General features: G+C 52.2%; 1 protein-coding gene across 15 annotated transcripts in view; it reads left to right on the forward strand.

Annotated features, from left to right (window-relative positions):
- ZMYM4 (zinc finger MYM-type containing 4) overlaps window positions 1-21,213 on the forward strand; it is a 1,943,772-nt gene that overhangs the window by 1,850,379 nt on the left and 72,180 nt on the right. For all 15 annotated transcript variants that reach the window (XM_069622579.1, XM_069622582.1, XM_069622583.1 and 12 more), the window contains one exon: window positions 5,344-5,473. In XM_069622579.1, coding sequence (XP_069478680.1) covers window positions 5,344-5,473 — 130 coding nt within the window. The remainder of the gene's footprint in view (window positions 1-5,343; window positions 5,474-21,213) is intronic.

Below are 21,213 nucleotides of genomic sequence, written 5' to 3' on the forward strand. Positions count from 1 at the left end.
GCAAGACAACTCGGCAGCCATTTTGTTGGCCATTCAGTCCTTATGCTCCGAGATAAGGACGAGGCTACCGTTGCCGACGGAGGAACCTCTTCCATCGGGGGATCCGGAACCGGGGCCTTCTGGTGTTCCCCCTACCAAGAAAAGAAGGATCCATCCACTACCTCCTTTTCAACCGTCGCGCCCCGTCCAGCCCTCCTCCCCGTCCACCCGAGGGGATGATACGGGGACTGACACGGCAGCGACGGGTACGGACGACGAGGCATACGACGAGGATATTCCGTCGTCGCCTCCCGCCAGGGCTTCTTCGCCCGACGAGATCGGATCTTTCCACTCCATGATCTCCAGGGCTTCCGAACTTTTCCAACTCTGCCCGGAGGAGAAGAAAAAGGAAGGTTTCCTTTATCAGCGGCGCGAGGCCAAGAGGAAGACGGTCCTCGCAGTGCCTCTGTTGGACGACATTTGGGATGAGGGCCTTACCCTCCTCAAGAACCCTTCCACGACGCCAGCTAGAAGAGATCGGTACGAGAAAAAGTACCGGGTCCCGGACACGGCCCCCCTGTGCCTCCGGGCGCAGCCTACCCCGGATTCCGTCTTCTCCGCGGCGGCCAGGAAGAAAGCGGGGGGGGGGGTGCGGCCTCCACATCGACTTCCCCGCCGGACGGCGAGGGAAAGAAATTGGATGCAATGGGACGTAGTGTCATCTCGTCGGCGGCGATGACGATTAAAGCGGCCAACGCCTTGGCTATCGTGGCTCGCTACGACAGGGAGCTCTGGTACAAGATAGCTCCCCTGCTGGATTTTCTGCCGGACGACAAGAGGGCGGAGGCCCTGGAGATCCTGCAGGAAGGTGAGGTGGCCTCGGACCACGCCATCACCGTGGCGACGGACATCGCCGACACTGGGTTCCGCCAGTTGGGCAACGGCGTTTGCCTTCGACGTCGTGGATGGCTCAAAGCTACGGACTTCCGGCAAGACGTCCAGACCAGAGTCCTGGACATGCCCTTCGACGGGAACAACCTGTTTGGGAAGACAGTGGACGATTCCCTTCAGGCCATCAAGGCAGACACTGAGACGGCCCGGGCCCTTGGAGTTCTGCAGCAACGACGGACGCCCTTTCGGAGCAGCGGAGGCAAGGGCGCCTCCAAAGGTTCCGGCGGCGGTTTCGCTTCCTACCGTCAAGCGGCCCGCTCGTCGTCGCAAGAGGCCTACAGAGGACGAGGCAAGTCTAGCGGACCCCGCCGTCGTCGCCAAGGAGGTCAAGGCGGCAAGGCCGCGTCCAAGCAGGATTGAACCGGCCGTGGGGTCGGGCCCCCACCGAAGCACCCCGGTGGGAGGCCGGCTGGCGAGCTTCGTCAGCGTGTGGGAGTCCATCTCCACCGACCGTTGGGTGCTGGACGCCTTGGCCCGGGGCCACGCGCTCGAGTTTCAGAGAAGGTGCCCGCGCGTCCCCCCCCCCCCGTGGCCAGGAAAGAACTTCACGTCCCTCAAATTCTCCTGGAGGTAAAGGCGATGCTCAGGAAGGGCGCCATCGAACTCGTCCCAAAGAGGCTTCGGGGCTCCAGAGTTTACTCGAGATACTTCCTCGTGAAGAAGAAGACGGGAGGATGGCGCCCCATCCTGAACCTGCGACGTCTGAACAAGTTCATCAAGGCGTAGAAGTTCCGGATGGTCACCCTCCAGCACGTCCTGGGTCAGCTGGAGGAAGGAGACTTCCTATCGTCGTTGGATTTGGAGGATGCTTACTTCCACATTCCCATCCTAAAGGGGCACCGAAAATTCCTCAGGTTTGTGGTCCAAGGGCGTCATTACCAGTTCAAAGCCCTCCCCTTCGGACTACGGTCGGCACCCAGGGTATTCACCAAGTGCCTCGCACCGGTGGCGGCGCAGCTGCGCCGCGAGGGGATCCACGTCTACCCCTACCTGGACGACTGGCTCATCCGCGCCAAGACGAGGGAGCTCGCCGTGGCCCACACGGCAAGGACCGTCCAACTCCTCACGGACCTGGGATTCTCTGTGAACTACGCCAAATCCCACCTGGTGCCTGCGCAAGACGCACTGTTTCTGGGAGCGAGGCTCGACACAGTGTCCCTTCTGGCCTCCCCGTCGGAGGAGAGGACCAGGACCATCTTGGGCAAGGTGCAACGGATGTTGGTGGCCGACGCGGCCAAAGTGAGGTCCATCAAGTCCCTCCTCGGGATGATGTCTTCCTGCATCTACCTCATTCCCATGTGCAGGCTCCGGATGCGCCCGTTGCAAGAATTCCTGGATGCGCGCTGGATCCAGACGACGGGCAGCTTCGAGGAAAGGATCAAGCTCGACTAGGGCTTCCGACGAGCGATACGGTGGTGGGGCACCCGCGCGCCTCTGACGGCGGGCATGGACTTCCAGACCCCAGCCCACCAGGAGACAGTGACCACGGATGCCTCCCTGGAAGGGTGGGGAGCGCACACCGAAAATCTGCACGCAAGGGGACTCTGGCTCCCGACGGAGAAGTCCCTGCATATCAACGTCCTGGAGCTCCGTGCAGTGTTTTGGGCCCTCAGGTCCTTCCTTCCGTCCCTCAAGGGCAAGGTGGTGAGGATCTTCACCGACAACACCACCACCATGTTTTACATCAGGAAACAGGGCGGAACCAGGTCTCCAGCGCTGTCCAAGGAGGCGCAGGACCTGTGGCATTGGGCCGTCGCCCAAAGGATATTTCTGGTGCCGTTTCATCTGGCAGGGATAAAAAACACCATCGCCGACTCACTCAGCAGGGAGCTGCGCTCGTGCCACGAGTGGGAACTACGGCAGGATCTGGTGGATCGCCTCTTCCGACGGTGGGGCACACCCCAGATCGACTTGTTCGCGACGGCGACGAACACCAAGTGCCGGAGGTTCGCCAGCAGGTTTCCCCAGGCGAGGAGCATGGGCGATGCTTTCTCGTTCCCCTGGGAGGGCCTGTTCCTCTACGCGTTCCCTCCCTTGCCTCTGCTAATCCGGCTCGTCAACCAGCTCAAGAGGTCACGGTGCAGGATGATCCTCGTCGCACCTGCGTGGCCGAGGCAGATATGGTTCCCGGACCTTCTGGACTTGTCAGCGTCCCCGCCAATCAATCTGCCGGCGAACGCGGATCTACTCTCCAGGGAAGGAGGCGCCATCCTCCACCACGACCCCAAGTCGCTGAACTTGCAGGCCTGGCTCCTGCAGCACTAGAGTTTGGAGGATACGACTTACCGGCCGACTGCAGAGAGGTTCTTGCAAAGGCCAGGGCGTCCTCGACTCTTAAGTGCTACGGACACAAATGGAAGAGGTTCTCTGTCTGGTGCCTCGCACAGAAGATTAACCCTCTACGGATTACGGCTCCCCAAGTACTGCCGTACCTGCTGACGCTGGCCAAGGCTGGACTGGCACACGCGTCCATCAAGATTCATCTTGCTGCGATCTCCCGATACACCAGAACCACGGGGCGGACGTCCTTGTGGTCTCATCGTCTGGTGAAAGAGTTCATGAAGGGACTATTCAGATCGTTCCCGCCGGTGAAGGCTCCGGCCCCGGCGTGGGAGCTCAACATGGTGCTGACAAAGCTCATGGGACCTCCATTCGAGCCTCTGCACTCGGCCCCGTTGAAGTTTCTGTCGTGGAAAACAGCGTTTCTCGTGGCCATAACCTCCGCACGACGGGTGGGAGAGATCCAGGCCCTTTCCTGCAAGGCTCCGTACTTGACTTTTCACGACACGAGGGTAGTGCTCAGGACGCACCCCTCCTTCATGCCCAAGGTACCGTCGGACTTCCATCTCAACGAACCCTTGGTGTTACCTGTGTTCTTCCCGTCGCCTTCGTCGCCGGCTGAGAGGACTTTGCACTCGCTGGATGTGGCTAAAGCGCTGAAGTTCTACGTGGACCGCACGAAGGGTTTTCGGAAGACGTCACAACTCTTTATAAACTTTGGACCTGTCAATCAGGGGAAGGCTCTCTCGAAGGCTTCCATTTCTAGATGGCTCTCCGGCTGTATCATGTACTGTCACCGGTTGGCAAACCGACCGCTGCCTGGCCGTCCGAGAGCCCATTCCACCAGAGCGATCGCAGCTACCACGGCGTTCCTATCTGGTGTGCCCCTGCTGGACATATGCAGGGCTGCTACGTGGAGGTCGACGCACACCTTCACGAAATTCTACTGCGTCGATCGGGATTCCAGGGAGGAGTCCAGGGTCGGCCAAGCAGTGCTGCGCAACCTGTTCGCCTGAGGTGAGCCTGGTGAGGAGGTAAGATGCTTAATGTTGAGTTTGATGTAATGCTTAATGTTGAGCCTTTGCCACCTCCCGTGGTTGTGCATGTGTGTACTGCTATGTATTCTTTATTCATGAGCATGTGAATCCATGCCAGACCCCATGCTGGAGAAGGAACAAGTTACTTACCTGTAACTGTTGTTCTCCAGCATGGGTCTGGCATGGATTCACATGCGAACCCTCCCGCCTACCCCTCTGCGGCTCTTCACTTGGTCATACTGCCACTTCACGTGCTTCCAAATCTGAAGATGGCTGCCAGAGGCGGGGCTTAGGTAGAGGGCAGTCATTGGCTGTGGTCAGTATGACGCAGAGACCAGTGATTGGTATTGCTACGAAAGACAGATCAGAAACGAAACTGATACTGGTTTTTTCTTTACCGAGGATTCCAAGCCTGACGACGGGGAATATTCATGAGCATGTGAATCCATGCCAGACCCATGCTGGAAAACAACAGTTACAGGTAAGTAACTTGTTCCTTCTTACCTAACACATGAATGCAAGCCTTAGAGAGTGTACATTTTGGTTTACCTCTAGCCATACGTTTTCAGATTTTTCGCGGTTTACAACATTACCATTCAAAATTGTAAGCTTTAAGAATGGTTGCGGAAAATTTTGTGTAATAGGTGCAGATGGGTGAAAAGAAATGTTTTTCCTAATAAGGTAGGATAGTCGACCTATTTTTAAAATCTTCAGTGGATTTGATTTTTATGACAAATACAGCTCATGTGCCCCAAGTGTGTGTATTGATGGACTTCCATTTTGTTGGCTGTTTTTGCAAAAAGCTTCCTTCATATTAACAGGTCATAGGTTTTACCATATTGTTTCCCTTCCTGGTGCCACTTACATTGCCACAGCCTCCTTTTTTGGTGTTTTTCGTGTCTGCCTTTGTCTGGAAAGATGCCATTAACCAGCCTTGCAGATCATCTTGCAACTAAGTTACTCTATTCAAGGGGGAATTTCCTGTGTGCTTCTCGGCCACCTAGGGTCAAGATAACCAAGCTCTGACATTTAGTTGGAGTACTCTACAGTTGAGTGCTTTTCTAACTGCATTTATAAACCTGTCGTCCCCTCTCAGATAAATTGGCAGTAGGCAAAAGGAAACGTGCTGTGGAAGATGAAAACCAGTCTGCCATGGAAATGGCAGAAAACACAGACAACCCATTGAGATGCCCAGTTCGCCTCTACGAGTTTTACCTGTCAAAGTGGTAGGTGATCTTTTGTCATCCATGTTTAAAACTAAAGGTTTTGTTTGTATGTGGTCCTTTTTGGTGGATTCCCTTACTCTGAGTATTGTATGTGGTGAAGAAAATGTTAATTCAAATTAGAGTCCACAGTGCCAGTGGGTTGCAAAATGGCTACCCAGTGGTTGCTGATTGTATGGATGCATGCAGTGAAAGGATTTCACGTTAAATGGGGGAATCTGGTTACAAAAAAGTGTTTCAAACATAGCAGATTTCAACTGTAGATTTGTACTGCGTAGAAAATGGCAGCAAGAGTCTGTATTGGGCTCAGATGATTTGACTTAGTCACCATCAATTGGTTGACCTGGAATATCACATCTGTTTTTTCACAGATTTGGGCATGACTTTTTAGTAATCCGGTTGGTTGCATACGGCGTCCATGAATCTTCCACAGTCCTCGATGGAGCCAGAAGCCTTCAGATTGTGTTTTTCTACCATTGTGTTCAGTTATAAGGGTTTTTTAGAAGCCTCCTTATTGGTTCAATACCATGTACACTAAATGTTAGGGAGAATTCTCATTTCTGTGCTAATTCCCTTCAACCTTAGAGACCCCAAGATCTTTTTGCTGGACTTTTGGACTTTTTAATTTTAACCCTGGAGTGAGTGAGACTTTTTTGCTCGCTCACTTATATGTTTTGATCTGATTTGGATTATGTGTTTCCTCTGTTTTCGGAGTCTGACAAACTCCTTAGGCATCTACTTATTGTATGGTGACACACAGCACCTTCATTATAGGGTTACACAGAAATCCTTTAGATTTCTAATAAGGTTTAAATGCCTTCTTCTGAAATGGACTTTGCTTACCTTTTTTTCTTTGTAGGTCCGGCACACCCCATCGTATGTGGAGTGCTGGTGTTTCCCTAGTAGCCCCTTATCCTACTTTCTCATGTAACGTTTCTTATGTTACCATCACTACTTTAAATGGCTGGTGGCAGTGGTTTAATTTTCCTACCATTGTGCTTTTCTACCGGAGGCTGAATCATCCGCTGCAGTATACCACCCATGGGTGACCATTTTATCAAAATGGCCCTGGTCTTCTTTTTTTTTGCCATTTTCAGAGGTCTATCATGGGTTTTACTCTGTGCGTCGAAGCCGAGTTGAGCCCTTTGTTAATTTTGTCTTTGGCGGTCTTCAGTCTTGAAACCCGCCTCTGGCTCCAGTGTGTCTGGAAAGGCAGGATGTGAGGGAGGTTCCCGAAACTCCCCTGTCCTTTGTCTCTAGTAATGCCTGAATGCAACCAGTCCTGATTGGCTGGCTGTCCTTCCTTTCAGGACAGCCACCCTGCTGTGTGATGGACAGCCTAGTCTGTGCATGAATGGGAGAAACCTGCTTAAAAGGCGAGGGTTTTGGCACTAGTCAGTCGACCACTTGGAGAAACACCCGATGAAGAAACCGTGAACCAAGTCTGCTGCATCCTCCTGGACCTTTGAACTGCTCGTTGAAGCCCTGCTGCTGTGCTGAAACTCCTTTTTCTGATCGACAAGAGAAGCTCTGGAAGGCACGACTTCTTCCCTTGGGTTAGTGAGACGAACTAACCCAGAGACTAACTCCACTGGACCATCTTCCCCGACTGGCTGTACTTCTTCGCTGTTGCAGGAACCGAGTGCCAGGGGTAGAGAAATCCGTAGTCGAGTGAAACATCTGAAATTCGTCCAGAAGCTGCGGGAGTCTCCTAAGCACCCTCCAGAAGCAGGACGACCAGAGCTCGCGTGCAGGACTCAAGGAGTGAAGAAAGCCCAACCGGTATCCGAGCTCTGCGGTGGTGCTGTTTACTGTGCGTGGAAACCCTGAAGTGCTGCTGATCCGAAAAGAGCCGGTTTCTGCCGCCGACTTCCAAATCGCTGCTGCAGGAGTCCTCCAGACATCCTCCCTCTTGTCCCCTTGACTGAGGCTCAGAAACCCAGGATCTGCATCGCTGCAACAGGACAGTATCTTGCTGGACCACTCTTCAGGACTGGTTGCATTCAGGCATTCCTAGAGACAAAGGACAGGGGAGTTTCGGGAACCTCCCTCGCATCCTGCTTTTCCAGACACACTGGAGCCAGAGGCAGGTTTCAGGACTGAAGCCCGCCAAAGGCAAAATGAACGAAGGGCTCAACTCTGCTTTGACGCACATAGTAAAACCCAAGAAAGACCTCAGAAAATGGCAAAAAGAGAAGACTGGGGACATTTTGACAAAATGGTCACCCATGGGTGGTGCTATACTGCAGCTATATGCACTGCCTTCGGGCCACCCCTTGCACTGGGGTCTGTATCTGTACCCATACAACCCCCCCCCCCCTTTCTCTTCCTGCACTTATCAGACCTACCCTATCTGCTGCCTTAAACTCAGCACTTGCCTCTTGCTGGCTGCACTACCACTGTTTGTTGCCTTTATTATTTATCAGTTTCTCCTTTGCTATGCACTGTCCACTTCTCCCCCTCTCCCTTGCAGGTTCTCAATGTCACTGGACCTAGTAAGATTGTTGTTTTGTTCTCTCCTGTTCCCCACCCTTGCCTTGTTGCACTCTGAAACACTTGTGGATGAGCGCGATAGAAATAAAATATCAATTCAATTCAAACCAGAGGTACTGTTGAGGCTTGGGCTACTTTCCTCATTGTCTCTTTAACTGTGCTCTTCTCAGTTGAGCAAAACAGAAAGTTGATGGCTGGAAGGTTCTGAATTGATCATAACCACGGGCAAAGCTCTGGGCAACCCTCCAGACCATCGTTTTTCAGCCTGCCAAGCCATTACAGAAGGGGAAAAACCATATGCAAATTAGGCTTGGTCCTACCCCAAAAGGGTCTCAGTTGAGACTTGCATTGGCTCCTTTTCTTGGAGTTTTTAACTTTGCTTATCACAAGTGTAACAGCTTGTGACCCTACAAGTGATTTCTCCAAACCTCTCTAACTTTGTGCAAGACTTTTGTTAACTAAGAAGTGCCTCAGCTCCATAGACTGTGCTCCAATTGACTTTGGCTGTCCTGGCTCCTGGCAGACTCTTCTAGTCCATTGACTTTGATATTTCTGTCGCTCATAGGTGGTAACTTGTTTTAAACTGTTATTGCTGAGAAAGTCTTGTCTAGACTTCATAGGAAGATTTAAGTATACTCACATGCCCGGAGAACCTTTTCCCTTACTTTAACCTTTCCTTGCTGCAACCTCAGTATAACTAGTGTTCTGGTACTTGTTAATCTGCTTAGAATCGCATGCTGTGCATATAGTCCGACATCTAGTGGTAATCGCAGAGAATTGCATCTTTCTTTCGAGGATCGAAAGGGGGCGTTGACTTGGGCCCATCTGTGACACTATCCCTAACGGACGTGTAGTGTACCCAAAATCCCTCATGCATCGAGGTCCCTCAGATTTTTTTTCCACCCAACTAGTTGGTCGCCTTATGCTGAGCTCAAAAGAGATGTATTGCAAATTCATAACTTCTTTGTTTATGTTTATTGAATTTATATAGTGCTTTAAGCCAAAGCGCTTGTCAACGACCGATGGACATCTAGTCTTCGATGGCTACTTCGTGGACCCCTATGCCGAAGACATCTACTGCTTTCGGCGACTGGTGCATCGGTCTACGCTGTCGACCGCGTGGCCTCGGCCCTCTGGCCAGGCCTATACAGTAGGGAGATTGGGGTCCCAGGGTTTGAGTCTCTGAGAATGCACTTTCTTTACCCCTCTCTTTCCCTTTCTGGTCTGGCTGCTGCCCTTTACTTCTACTATGAAGAGGGCGCCATTTAAATTTTGTCCGCCTTGTAACGGAAAATACCCTTGGAAGGACACCCATTGCATGTGCAATAGGTGCTTACCTCGTGATCACGACGAGCGATTCTGCACGTCTTGCAAACCTCTTCATCCAAAGACGCAAAAAGATAGGCGGACGGAATGATGGGCAGCCTATGCGATGCAGGCCCGAAAGTGGATCCCGCGTCGGTGCCTCGCGTGACGAGGGCTCTAGCGGCAGCCATGGCTCCGATGTGGAGGCCATACACCTTTCCGCAGAACCGTCCGGTTCCCAATTATCCGGCCCCGACGGGCAGGCCACAGGGGAGGTCACACCTCGGCGACAGGGCACACTGCAATACCTAAGGATAAACATACAACCCCACAAGCTCCCTCAACGGATACGTTGAAGCATCAGATGCCAACAGGCCCGCTGATAAGTTTCAACTGCGCCTACCGATCCTCACAATCGGCCGCCCTTCCCACATCCGTTGTCTCAGCATGCGTCTGGGCATTACACCCATAAGATTGTCTCTTCTAAAAAAAAAAAAAAAACACACAAACGCTGATGCGCTGTCTAAGAGCATGTCATCCCCAAAGGTTTCGGCATAGCGAACACCTTGACGACTCCTAGAGGCGCGTCAACATCTCTCCCTCATCCACCAGCGCTACATGAGAGTCTTGCAGCTATTGTTTCGGCGGTGAATAAACCAAAAAGCACTTTGTCGTCGAGAGGAGTATTCTGAAGGGTACCAGCCCCTCTCGAAGTCTTTGTCTGATAAGTCACTTACTTCTAAGGAACCTTTTCCTCCAGGAGAGCCTTTTCCCCCCTTTTCACCCCTCTGGACCGGAGTGAGGTTTGAGAGCTAAGTGGACAAACTATCATAGTTTGTAGACTTTTCAGAAAAGTGTATTAGCCCTAAGAAACCTAGGGAGGAAGATCCCTGCCCTAGTATACCTAAGGTGCAAAACCTTGAGTGCAAGTGTTACTTGTATTTACACATTTCATTGCTACAGCTCACATTTACCCCTCTTGAGATATGCATGGCTGCTCAGTCACACTATCAACTTGTGTAGTACAGACCAATACCAAAAGATGGGTTGCCTAATATCAAGCAGATAATTGTTGTGTAGTGTCAGTGTTACTATACCAATTCATACCGAACACTAAAGTCTAACCAAACTGACAGTGGTTGAGTGTCTTACAATGGTTGAGTGTCAGAGCAGTAAGGATTACACCCAGGACGAGGTAGGCTTAGTGCAAAGTACACTTGACAGAGAATCTAAGTAACAGATGTCCACACATGTAAGGATAAAAATACATATAGGTTGCGTCAGTTTAAACACACTTCTAAATGTAAGTGAACACTATTATCGTATATACATTCACAGTTTGGTAAACCAGTATTCACACAGTCTAATTGGCATTTCCCCAGCATGGGGTCTGGCATGGATTTGCATGCTCATGAATATTCCCTGTTGTCAGGCTGGAAATCCTCTGTAAAAGAAAAAACAGTTTCACTTTATCTTTAGCTAAACCAATAACTGTTCTTTGGGGTCATACTGCCCCCATCCAATGACAGTTCTCTACCTAAAGTCCACCTCTGGAGGCCATCTTCAGATTTTTACTGCACGCTTCAGTGTTAGGAGCAGTCTTAGTGCTCTCTGAGCTATTTTTTCATATTTCCAATTTTCAGCAAGTTTTACTTAAGGTGTTGACCAATTTTTGTCTAATCGTTCGACCGGAGGTCGACTACCGGCAGCGGAGACCCGCTGGCAGCAAAGATCACACTACATCGCAGATCTTTCATCAAGTTTCTAGAAGGCTTGTGCCTACTTTACACGTTTCCACCATGACCAAGGAGAAGAGATGCCTCTTCAATGTGGATTGAGCAACGTGTACGTCGAAGATCGACACCATCAATGTCTGTATTGCCTGCATCCGGACCATGATGAGGAGTGATGCGAGGTCTGCCGTGGATTTTCAAAAAAGACAAAGAAGGATCGCTACAGCAGGCTTGCAGCGTGACTCAAATCGGACAAGGCCTCTGATTCTGCTTCCGTGTCACGACTCTGGGTTGTCTACCTGACATCAGCCTCCATTCCACAACATCCACTCACACACATAGCTCGGGTCTTTCCGAGGGACACCTACTGGCCAGAAAAGCCATTGGGTCAGAGGACAGATAAAGGTGGGTTGGGCCCAGGCTTGGCGCATCTGGCGTCATGTACATCACCCTTTGGGTGAATAGAATCCAAGCACTTCCTGTTTTCCTCCAACATGGAGGAGCAATAGCCTAAGACAGAACACACGACTGCAGTCCTGCCTTTTGGGTGTGGCTGACTATATAAGCCACACCCAGGCATGCAGTCTCTGCTTCGTGTTACTCTGCTTGATGTAGCGTGACGCTCACCGGCACAGCTCCTGAAGATACTTACCCGAGGACTACGTGCAACTCTCATCTGTTCCGCTCCAGCCTCGATTGAACCGACGTTGCAGGGTTACTCACGCGACTTCATCCAGACGACCGGCATCCAGCTCCTGTTATCACAGCTTCATCTACTCTGGCACGGCTTCAGGATTCGCTCCGCTTCAGCAACGGGACTTCGGCAGACACCTACAAAGGAAAGAAAAACAGTAAGCAAAGTTCAACAGAACAGCATCGTACATATTTTAAGAACGCTGCACGAATACAACAACATTACCTGGCTCTGATTACAGTTGTGGATCCACTCAGCACCATCATCACAAGTCGGCAGACACCTGTAAGGCAAAGAACAAGCCATAACAAATACTGCGGGCACATAGAAGGTAAAGCTTGTTACAGAAGCATTACCTGACTTGTTACGCTGCTGCGTGCAGTCGTTTACTCCATCATCCCGACACCGGCTGGCCTGCAATTTAAAGAACAGAGGGACAATAAGCGCATACAAACAAATAGCGCAGAAGAGAAGGCATAAAACCGCGCATTGAAGCAAGAAGGACAGAAAAGACAGACAGAAGTTATGAACACTTATTGAGGAGATTCCTCAGTGCTATATAAAGACTCACCCGAGCGACCAGTTTTCCACGCCGCAGCAGGACTGGGCTTGGGAGTTAAGAACCAGTGATGTAACTGGTTCCAACGCTGAACAGACTCCCACCCCTGACTGAGTTAAGAGCAGGACGGAGAGCCATCCTTTCACATATATCTGGTGAGTTAACCAGCAGTCAAATCTGGGAACACTAGAGGTGACATCAGGGCAGGGGAGCAGAAACAGTACCACACGCACCTGAATTCTAACCTTGTCCCGTATACACATTCATAAGAGCAGCTCCAGAGAACCCAGGCTCCTGAGGGTCCATACTTATCACGCCATAGGGAAAGAGACTCTGGGTGCTCCTGCAGCGCTAAGGTGAGCGTAATAATTCCGGGTATGGTCATGCTTCCCCCCGCAGGCCCGGTCGGTCCCACAAACAAAACTCCCCCAGAAAAGAGGTTGATATCCTTTGAAGATGCCCTCCCTAGGGGGGTCCAAAAGAAGGCAAGGCTGCACATTGTTGATCCCACAGCTCGTGAAGGACAAGGTTGCAGTCACCAACCACTTCTACAGCAATTCTATAAGTACTTGGAATTCCCAGAAATTCAGCCAACTGGAGGAAGGCGTCTTCCTGGCGTCTCTGGTTCTGGAGGACTCCTACTTCCACGCCCCTATTCACAGGACGCACCACAAGTTCCTGCGGTTAGTGGTCCAGGGGCGACACCATCAGTACAAGGCGCTCCCCTTCGGCCCGATATCGGCCCCAAGGGTCTTTACAAAGTGCTTGGTTACGGTGGCGGCACATCTTTGCCATGAGGGCATCCACGTCTACCCTTACCTGGACGATTGACTTGTCCAATCCCTCTTCCATGCTCTGACGAACCAGCACACATCAAGGATCGTGTGTCTGCTGACTGATGTGGGACACTATATAAATTATCCGAAGACCGGCTTGGAGACATCGCAGCAGGCGCTGTTTCTGGGAGCCCGACTCAACACAGTAACTTGTCTGGCGTCTCCCTTGAAAGAGGGGTTGGTAGCCATCCTAGGGAAGGTGCAGCCTTTGTGCGAGCCAAGTCAAGTCTCTGTTGGGCATGATGGCCACCTGCATCAACCTAGTCCTCCTTTGCAGACTACGGATGAGGCCTCTGCAGGAGTTTCTGGATGCGAGGTGGCTGCAAGTCTCAGGATCCTGCACGGACAAGATTGTCCTCAGCGAGGAGTTCCGATGAGCAATACAGTGATGGCCCATGCGCTCTCATCTCACGCAAGGGGCCCCATTCCAAGTCCTTCCTTACCAGGAGACAGTCACTACGGATGTTGCTCTGGAAGGTTTGGGAGCTAACAGACGGTTGCACGGCAGAAGCCTCTGGCTGCCAGAAGAAAAGACCCTTCACTTCAACGTCCTGGAGCTTTAAGTGGTCTTTTGGGCCCTCCTGTCCTTCATGCCATCGCTGAGGGGCAAGGTGGTGAAGATCTTCACGGACAACACCACCATGTTCTACATCCGGAAGCAGGGCGGGACGGGCTCTCTGGCTCTCTCCAGGGAGGCCCAGTATCTGTGGCACTGGGTCATTCATTGTCCTTTTTCACCTGACTGGCACCAAGAACACCATTGCAAATGCGTTCAGCGGGGAGCTACAATTGTGCCGTGAGTGGGATCTTCGCCAGGACCAAGTGAATCTTTTAGGCCACGAAGGGGGTAAACCCCATATAGACCTTTTTGCGCCAGCGATGAATTCGAAGTGTCAGACGTTTGCCAGCAGGTTCCTGCTGCCGAGTAGCATGGGGGATGCATTCTCGTTCCTGTGAGAGGGATTTTTCCTATACGCTTTTCCTCCGTTCCTACCCCTCCTACAAGTGTATTCTAAACCATCGTCTTTGTCGTCATCCTCCACAGGAGCCACCTCCGTTTGCGCCGCCAAGGAGGTCAAAGTCCTAGAGTCTTTGGGAAAGCGCTGTTATTTAATCTCAGGACTGCATCTGCGGCAAGCCCACGCACACTCACTCTTGGCCACGTCTAACCAGAAGCTGTGGCAGGAGATTAGGGAATTTCTGCCCGACCTCCCTTCGGACAAGCAAGCGTCCTTAAAGGTCATCTGGCAGACGACGTGGATGCACACCACTACCTTTTCATCTGAGGTGCAGGAACGGATCCTTGAACTGCCCTTTGAGTGTGTGGACCTTTTTCATTTGTCAACCGATGAGTTGGCAAAGAAGAAAACCTCCACTCAAACAGCCAAGTCCTTGGCCATCCTGACGAAACCAAGTCCGAGATCCTTCCCTCAGTCCCTGGGCAGGACCGAGTTCAAGCCTTGTGTCTTCTCTGGATTCAAAGGGTTCCGGGACAGCGGTACACAGAGGCCCGACAGGTCACCCGGCTGCAACAGGAGGAAGCAGCAGGTTGTTCCATTCCCCATCTTCTGCCATCCACCCCCCCAGCTCCCCAACGCCAAGAAGCAGTGAGGTCAAGGTGGGGGGAACACAGCTCGCCGGGTGGCGGCCGTTTGGCCCTGTTCCAGGACACCTGGAAGTGTCTTTTTCAGCAACCCGTGGACCCTCTTGTAGGCAGGGATTCTGGGAACTGTTCCTGGATTTCTGCGGTACCCAAGAACAACCAGGCTGGCCTGAGGGTTATGTTAGGTTATAACATTTCTATAGCGCCAAAGCCCTCAAGAATCTAAGCGCTCCTTCACAAGCAGAAAAGGATCAGTGAGGATGACCGAAGATTAGATGAAGAGTACCGTTTTCAAAAGTTTTCAAAAAGCCAAGTGAGGGTTATCCTGGACCTGTAATTTCTAGATGTCTTTACTTCTGGAACGCTTCAAGATTATTACTCCCGCGCACATAGCCGAGTCTCTGTGTGCAGGGGGCTGGATGTATTCCCTGGACCTAATCCATGGGTACCTGCATATTCCCACCTACCAACCGTATCCGAGGTTTCTGCGGTTCAAGATGGTCATACCAATTTCAGTACATGGTGCTGCTCTTCGGCCTGAACTCGGCCCCTCGGGTCTTGACTAAGCTGTTGAAAGCAGTGGCGGACCTTCTCTGCTTCGAGGGCCATCATCTGTACCCTTAGCTGGACGACTGGCTGGTGAGGGCGGGGGTCACCCGAAGGGATGGTGCACTCCTGCCATAGATTGGCAGATTTCCTTCATCAGCTGTGATTCTCCCTCAACCAGAGGAAATCGCAGTTATGCCCGTCTCAGGAACTGGTCTTCCTAGGGGTGTGTTCAGCAGGTGTTCCCCACGCCTGAAAGGCTTGCGTCCCTCCGCAAGGCGGTGGGGCCTTGTCTGGCCATCTAGACTACCTCAGCATGGTGGTTCCAGCACATTCTGGGCCTGATGACCTCCTGTGTGCTCACTGTACAGCCCACTCTACTCAAAATGAGGTGCCACCAGCTCCACCTGGTGGCCAATTGGGGTCAGGAGAAAGGGTCTTGATCGGACAAGGTCCCAATACCACTGCTCGTACTGCTGATCTTCGCTGGTGGCTGATGGATGGCAATGTTTCAGGAGGAGCCCCCTTCACCTGACCAGAGCCTACCCTGGTGGTGACAACACACTCCTCCCTTTCCGACTGGTGTTCTACACTTGAAATTTATGCGATTCTTGGAGCATGGTCCATGACATAAACCCTCCTGCATATCAATCTGCTAGAGCAGTGGGTCTGGCCCTCATTGCGTTTTTCCTCGCATCATGGACAGGTCAGTTCTAGTCAGGACAGCTATGCAGAAGCGGACCAGCTGAGCTGGTTGGGGTTGAACACGTACGAGTGGGAGTTGCACATAGACTTCTTGTTGCCCTGTTCCAGCGCTGGGGGTTCACAGATCGGGATTGTTCACATCCCCTCTGAAGTGCCCCCAGTTTGCTTCATAGGTAGGACTTGGTTGGGGGTCTCTGGGAGATGGCTTCCAGATCTGTTTGCATCGTCGCATGTTTTATGCATGCCCCGTATGCTCCTACAACAGACCTTCTGCAAGTTCTGGGCTTCGGTTGCAGCCTCATCCTGCTTGCCCCCCACTGGCCCGTCTACATGGCGATCTCAAGGAGGGGATTCCTGACGCAGCAGGCCGGGGCAGTGGAGCATCCGGACCCGGCCAAGCTGGCATTGGCGGCCTTATTCCTGACCAGCTGAGGCTTCAGCATGCTCAATTTTTGGATGACAACTGGGACATCATTCAGCAGGCCAGGGGTCACTTGACTCGGTCCCAGTATAAGAGTAAATGGACTAGGCTCTGCCATTGGGCTTGTGACAAACGTCTGGACCCAGTCACTTATCCTCTGGATGCCGTTCTGGCATTTTCAGCACACCTGGCGCGTTCTGGAGTTCAGGTGGATGCGTGCAGCACTTATTTTGCGACCATTGGGGCTTACAAGAATTCCCCTGAGCATGTGTTTTCTGCAGCCAGCCTGGTGGGGGAAGGCCCACCTTAAGGGGTTGTCTATGCTTTTTCCGCAGGTGCATAGCGCACCCGGTATGGGACCATAATGTGGTTCTTTCAGCTTTGCAGCGCAAGCCTTTTGAGCCGATGGCCTCTGTGGACATCCACTTTATGACACTAAAGACAGTCTTACTGGTGGCTTTCGGCGCGCAGGGTTAGCGAGCTGCAGCCGCTGTCCTCGTGCAAGCCCTTCACCACGTTTCACAGTGACCAGGTCCTCTTGCGCCCTCACCCAAACTTCTTGCCCAAGGTGGTCTCTCCATTCCATCTGAATCAAGAGGTCTGCCTGCCTTTGTTCTTCCCGAACCCGCAGTCCGAGGCAGAGAGGGCGTTGCATTCCTTGGACCTCAAGAGGGTCCTCAAGTTTTCTCTCTGACGAAATCCTTCAGGAAGTCTGAGGACTTGTTTGTGACTTTTGGGGGCGCCGCTCCTGCTCTCAGGCTTCCAAGGCTTCTATCGCCCGTTGGATGGTTCAGGCCATTTCAGTGGTGTACACGGCCATGGCAAGATCTGTCCAAGAGGGGATTCATGCCCATGCATTCAGAGCCAATGCCACGGCCGTCATGTTTCAGAGAAATGCTTCTTGGGATGTCATCAGCAGGGTGGCTAATTGGGCCACCCCTGTAAGCACTACTCACTGGACATCAGCTCCAGGCGCAATGTAATTTGGTCATGGGGTTCTGAAGAACCTTTTTGCTTCATCCTAGATATGGAGCGGGTTATCACAGCTCCACCCTATGTTCTTGTTTGGTGGAATCGCCCAGAATGATGGAGGAAAGGAGACGGGGACGTATGAGTAAAGCTAGTCACCGTAGTGACTTAAGTACTCATAGTCCCCTTTTCTCTGTGTGTCCCACCCGCCTTCCCCCGCTAGTATGCCAATGGCTATTATGTAATAGGTGTAGCCAGGTATCTAAGCCACCAATGTGTTAAAAGATGATTGAGGTGAGTCAGCGGAGGGCGGGGCCTCTGCACGGCCTTCCCACGCCCTAGGCCACACTACCACGCGCTATGCTAAATTTAAAAGGGAAGCTCAATTTTTCACTGCCAAAGGTTCCGGTACCGTCCCCATGTTGGAGGACGCCAACAAGGATGGAGGAAAGGCTACTAGGAGTACTGTATTCACTACGCTGAATAACTTTAATTTCTGCACCACGACCCAGCATTGCTGAACCTCGGGCATGGCTCCTGCAGCCCTACAATTTGGACATTATTCATTACCTGCATGTGTAAGGACATCCTGACAGAGGCCAGAGCCTCTTCAACGTTCACCTGCTACGGCCATAAGTGGAAGCGTTTCTCTGTCTTGTGCTGGGCTCAGGAGATTACCCCTCTGCATGTCACAGCCCTGCAGCTCCTAGCATACATATTTTCCTTGGCTAAGGCTGGACTTGGCCGCCATATCCTGTTACACCAGGATATCGGGTAGGACTTACCTGTGGTCACACAGACTCGTGAAAGAGTTCCTCAAAGGCCTCTTCAGGACTTTTCCGCTGGTGAAGGCTCCTGCCCCAACTTGAGAACTCAGTGGTCTTGATTAAACTTGTTGGGCTGCCCTGTGAGCCGATGCATTAAGCCCAGCTCAAGTTTCCCTCATGGAAGACGGCTTTCCTCGTGGCAATTATCTCGGCCAGGCGGGTCAGGTAGATCCAGGCCAGGTCTTGCAAGCAGCCGTACTTTACCTTCCACACTTCAAAGGTGATACTGCATAAGCACCTTACCTTTATGCCGTAGGTGCCATCTGAGTTCCGTCTCAGCGACACTTCGGTGTTCGCTGTCTTCATCCATAATCCGTCATCTCCAGCGGAGAGGGCCTTGCATTAGCTGGACGTTGCTCGTGCCTTGAAGTGTTACGTGACACGCACTAAGGGGTTTACGAAGATATCTCAATTGTTTAATTTTGGACTTGTAAATCATGAGAAGGCCTAGTCGAAGGCTTCCATCTCCATCTCCGGCTGGCTAACATACCCGTTCCAGGCTGGCCGAGAGCCCATTCCACCAGAGTTATTGCAGCAAGAACAGCATTTCTCTCTGGTGTGCCCCTGCTTGCCATCTGCAGGGCTGCTACGTGAAGATCCACACACACCTTCACAAGGTTCTACTGTGTCGACAGGGATTCAAGGGAGGAGTCCCGAGTCGGCCAAGCGGTGCTACGCAACCTGTTCACTTGATGCGAGTCTGTTACAGGGGTGTTTTTACTTCTGTTGAGCCTTGCCACCTCCTGTGGTATTGTATGTTTACTGTTGTGTAATCTTTATACTCCTACGTCCCGTCCCCTTTCCTCCAAACTTTTGGGACATTTCGTCCAGTGGACGGCACCGGAACACTTTTATAAAAAAGCATCCAATTGAAAAAAATGTCCTTCTCTTTTTACGCGGGGTACCGCACGTGGCCATAAGCCCTCCCTCCTTAGCTCTGCCCTGCGCATCGCCCTTCAGTCCTTTTCTCCGTGCAGTTGGGGCTGGACGCACTTGCATCACCGGGAAGAAATGTTTCTTCTTTCCCGTTGTCCTTCTCTCCTGCTCCGGTACCCCGATCGCGTAGTCCTCCCTCTATGCCGGATCGTTTAAGATTTCTCTTGTTCCTCTTGCGAACGTCACTTGGCTAGGGCAGATCCCCATTCTCTGTTTGGAGTGTCTTGGACTGGATCACCGTTTGGACTCCTGTTTCTACTGCGACTCCCTTTCGGTTCAGGCACTTCAGCGTCGTCTTCGTCGGTGGGCCGGGGGACTCCTTCCCGAGGTCCTCCAGGTCCGGGAGGGGCTTCAAGAGCCCATTTCTCCTGAGGTGCCTCGCAGGCCTAATAGGCGTACCCGGATTTTCTTTGAGGGTTCCCGCGAGTGACCTGCCGACACCGGATCACGATCTTAGGTCCACCAACCAGGTGCTAATAGCCAGCCCAGTCGTGCTAAGGCTTTGGGTACCGGAGTTCGCTCCGAGGCCTCCTTGTCTGAAGCTTCCCATACAGACACAGGGGTGCGCCCTGGCGCATCCATTGAGGCTTTCTGTACCGAACCACGGTTCGAGGCCCCTCTCGGGGGAGCTATATAGACCGTACTCCGTTCGGAGGTTCCTCTCATCGAGGCTAAGGTGTGTACCGACAGAACTGAGAGACCTGTTAAGGTCGTCTGTGAGGTGGATTCCTCAACATTCCCGCACTCTGCCGAGGATCCTTGTGTCAAGGCTAAAGTTTCGATCAGGTCCCCTGACCGATCTATGGAGTTACCTGCCTCATCCACACATGTGACGCAGTTCTCCTCAGATGCCACTACCGCTTACGGTCTTGCTTCCTCCTACTTCTGCCCCATTGGTCTATATAGACCCGGTTGGTGGCAGGCCCTCTTGGCAGCCTTCATCACTACGTTCGTGGGGGTATGCCCTTCATGATCGTCCCCTGCCCATTCCAGTGCCTAAAGTTTCTGCAGAGGATGCCCTTTTTCGGGAATTTTCAGAGTCTTATGAACACTGATCCCATGAGGGAATACTTGAAAGGTCTTTTTAGGGAGATCTGCCCTCTGATGCTGCATCCTGCCCTGGCAGTTCCAGTCACGGCACCTGTCACTCCGGCAGCGGTACCACCTCTACCTCCCGGCCCGCCTCTTCCGCCTCTGCCTCCTTTGTCTCCTATTGACAAGACTCCAGAAGAGCGAGACATCAATTTGACGCCGGTCGCATAGCAACCGGCGGATGATCCTGACGTTCTGGACGACCCGCAGGCAGATCAGGATAGTGAGGACCAGCCCCGCTCTGTCAGAGCATTCCATGACCGGGTCCTGGACATGTCACTCCTTGACATACCAGTACCTGAGACACCCGCTCCGCAGGAAGGGGTGCTTTCGGGGGCACTCACCTTGTCTCTGCAGGAGCGTACCGGCCTGTTCCTTTAGAGGGACGTTCTGGCCGAGGCCCGCAAAGTCTGGGATAAACATCACACTCCGCTACATATCAATAAGAGAATTGAGGCCCGTTACAGGCTTCACAGCTCTGAGGAAATAGCATTGGCGTCATGTCCCCTCCCTTCCTGAACGGTGGTAGCAGCCGCCACTCTGCAATCCAAGCTGACCTCTGCTGCCGCGGCTCAAGTTGTGGCCAAGGAAGACAAGTTGCTTGATTCCTTGGCCAAGAAGGTTTTTGCCATCTCGGCGCTTCAATTGCATCAGGCTAACGCGGAGCTCATTTTGGGGGCTGCAAATATGAAACTATGGAGGTATTTGGCGGACTTCCAGGAGTTCATTCCAGTAGACAGGCTGGAAGACTTAAAAGGTGGTTTGTCAGACACCAGAGTATTGGCGCAGGATATGCTGGAGGCTGCTGCGCACCATCTCAATACCTCAGCTCAAGGCCTCATGTTGGGGGTGGACACCTCTCCTCAAGCTTGGCTTCATGCAACAAAGTTTTCCAAGGAGGTCCAAGATAAAGTTCTGGACCTGCTTTTTGAAGGCAAAGAGTTGTTTTTCTTCAAAGGATGATGAGGTTACGAAGACTAAGGCGAGAATGCAAAGTGCCAAGTCTCTGTCGGTGCTTGTGAAG

Source organism: Ambystoma mexicanum, chromosome 11 (genome assembly GCF_040938575.1).
Source record: "Ambystoma mexicanum isolate Mex_15411 chromosome 11, UKY_AmexF1_1, whole genome shotgun sequence".
Classification (NCBI taxonomy): Eukaryota; Metazoa; Chordata; class Amphibia; order Caudata; family Ambystomatidae; genus Ambystoma; species Ambystoma mexicanum.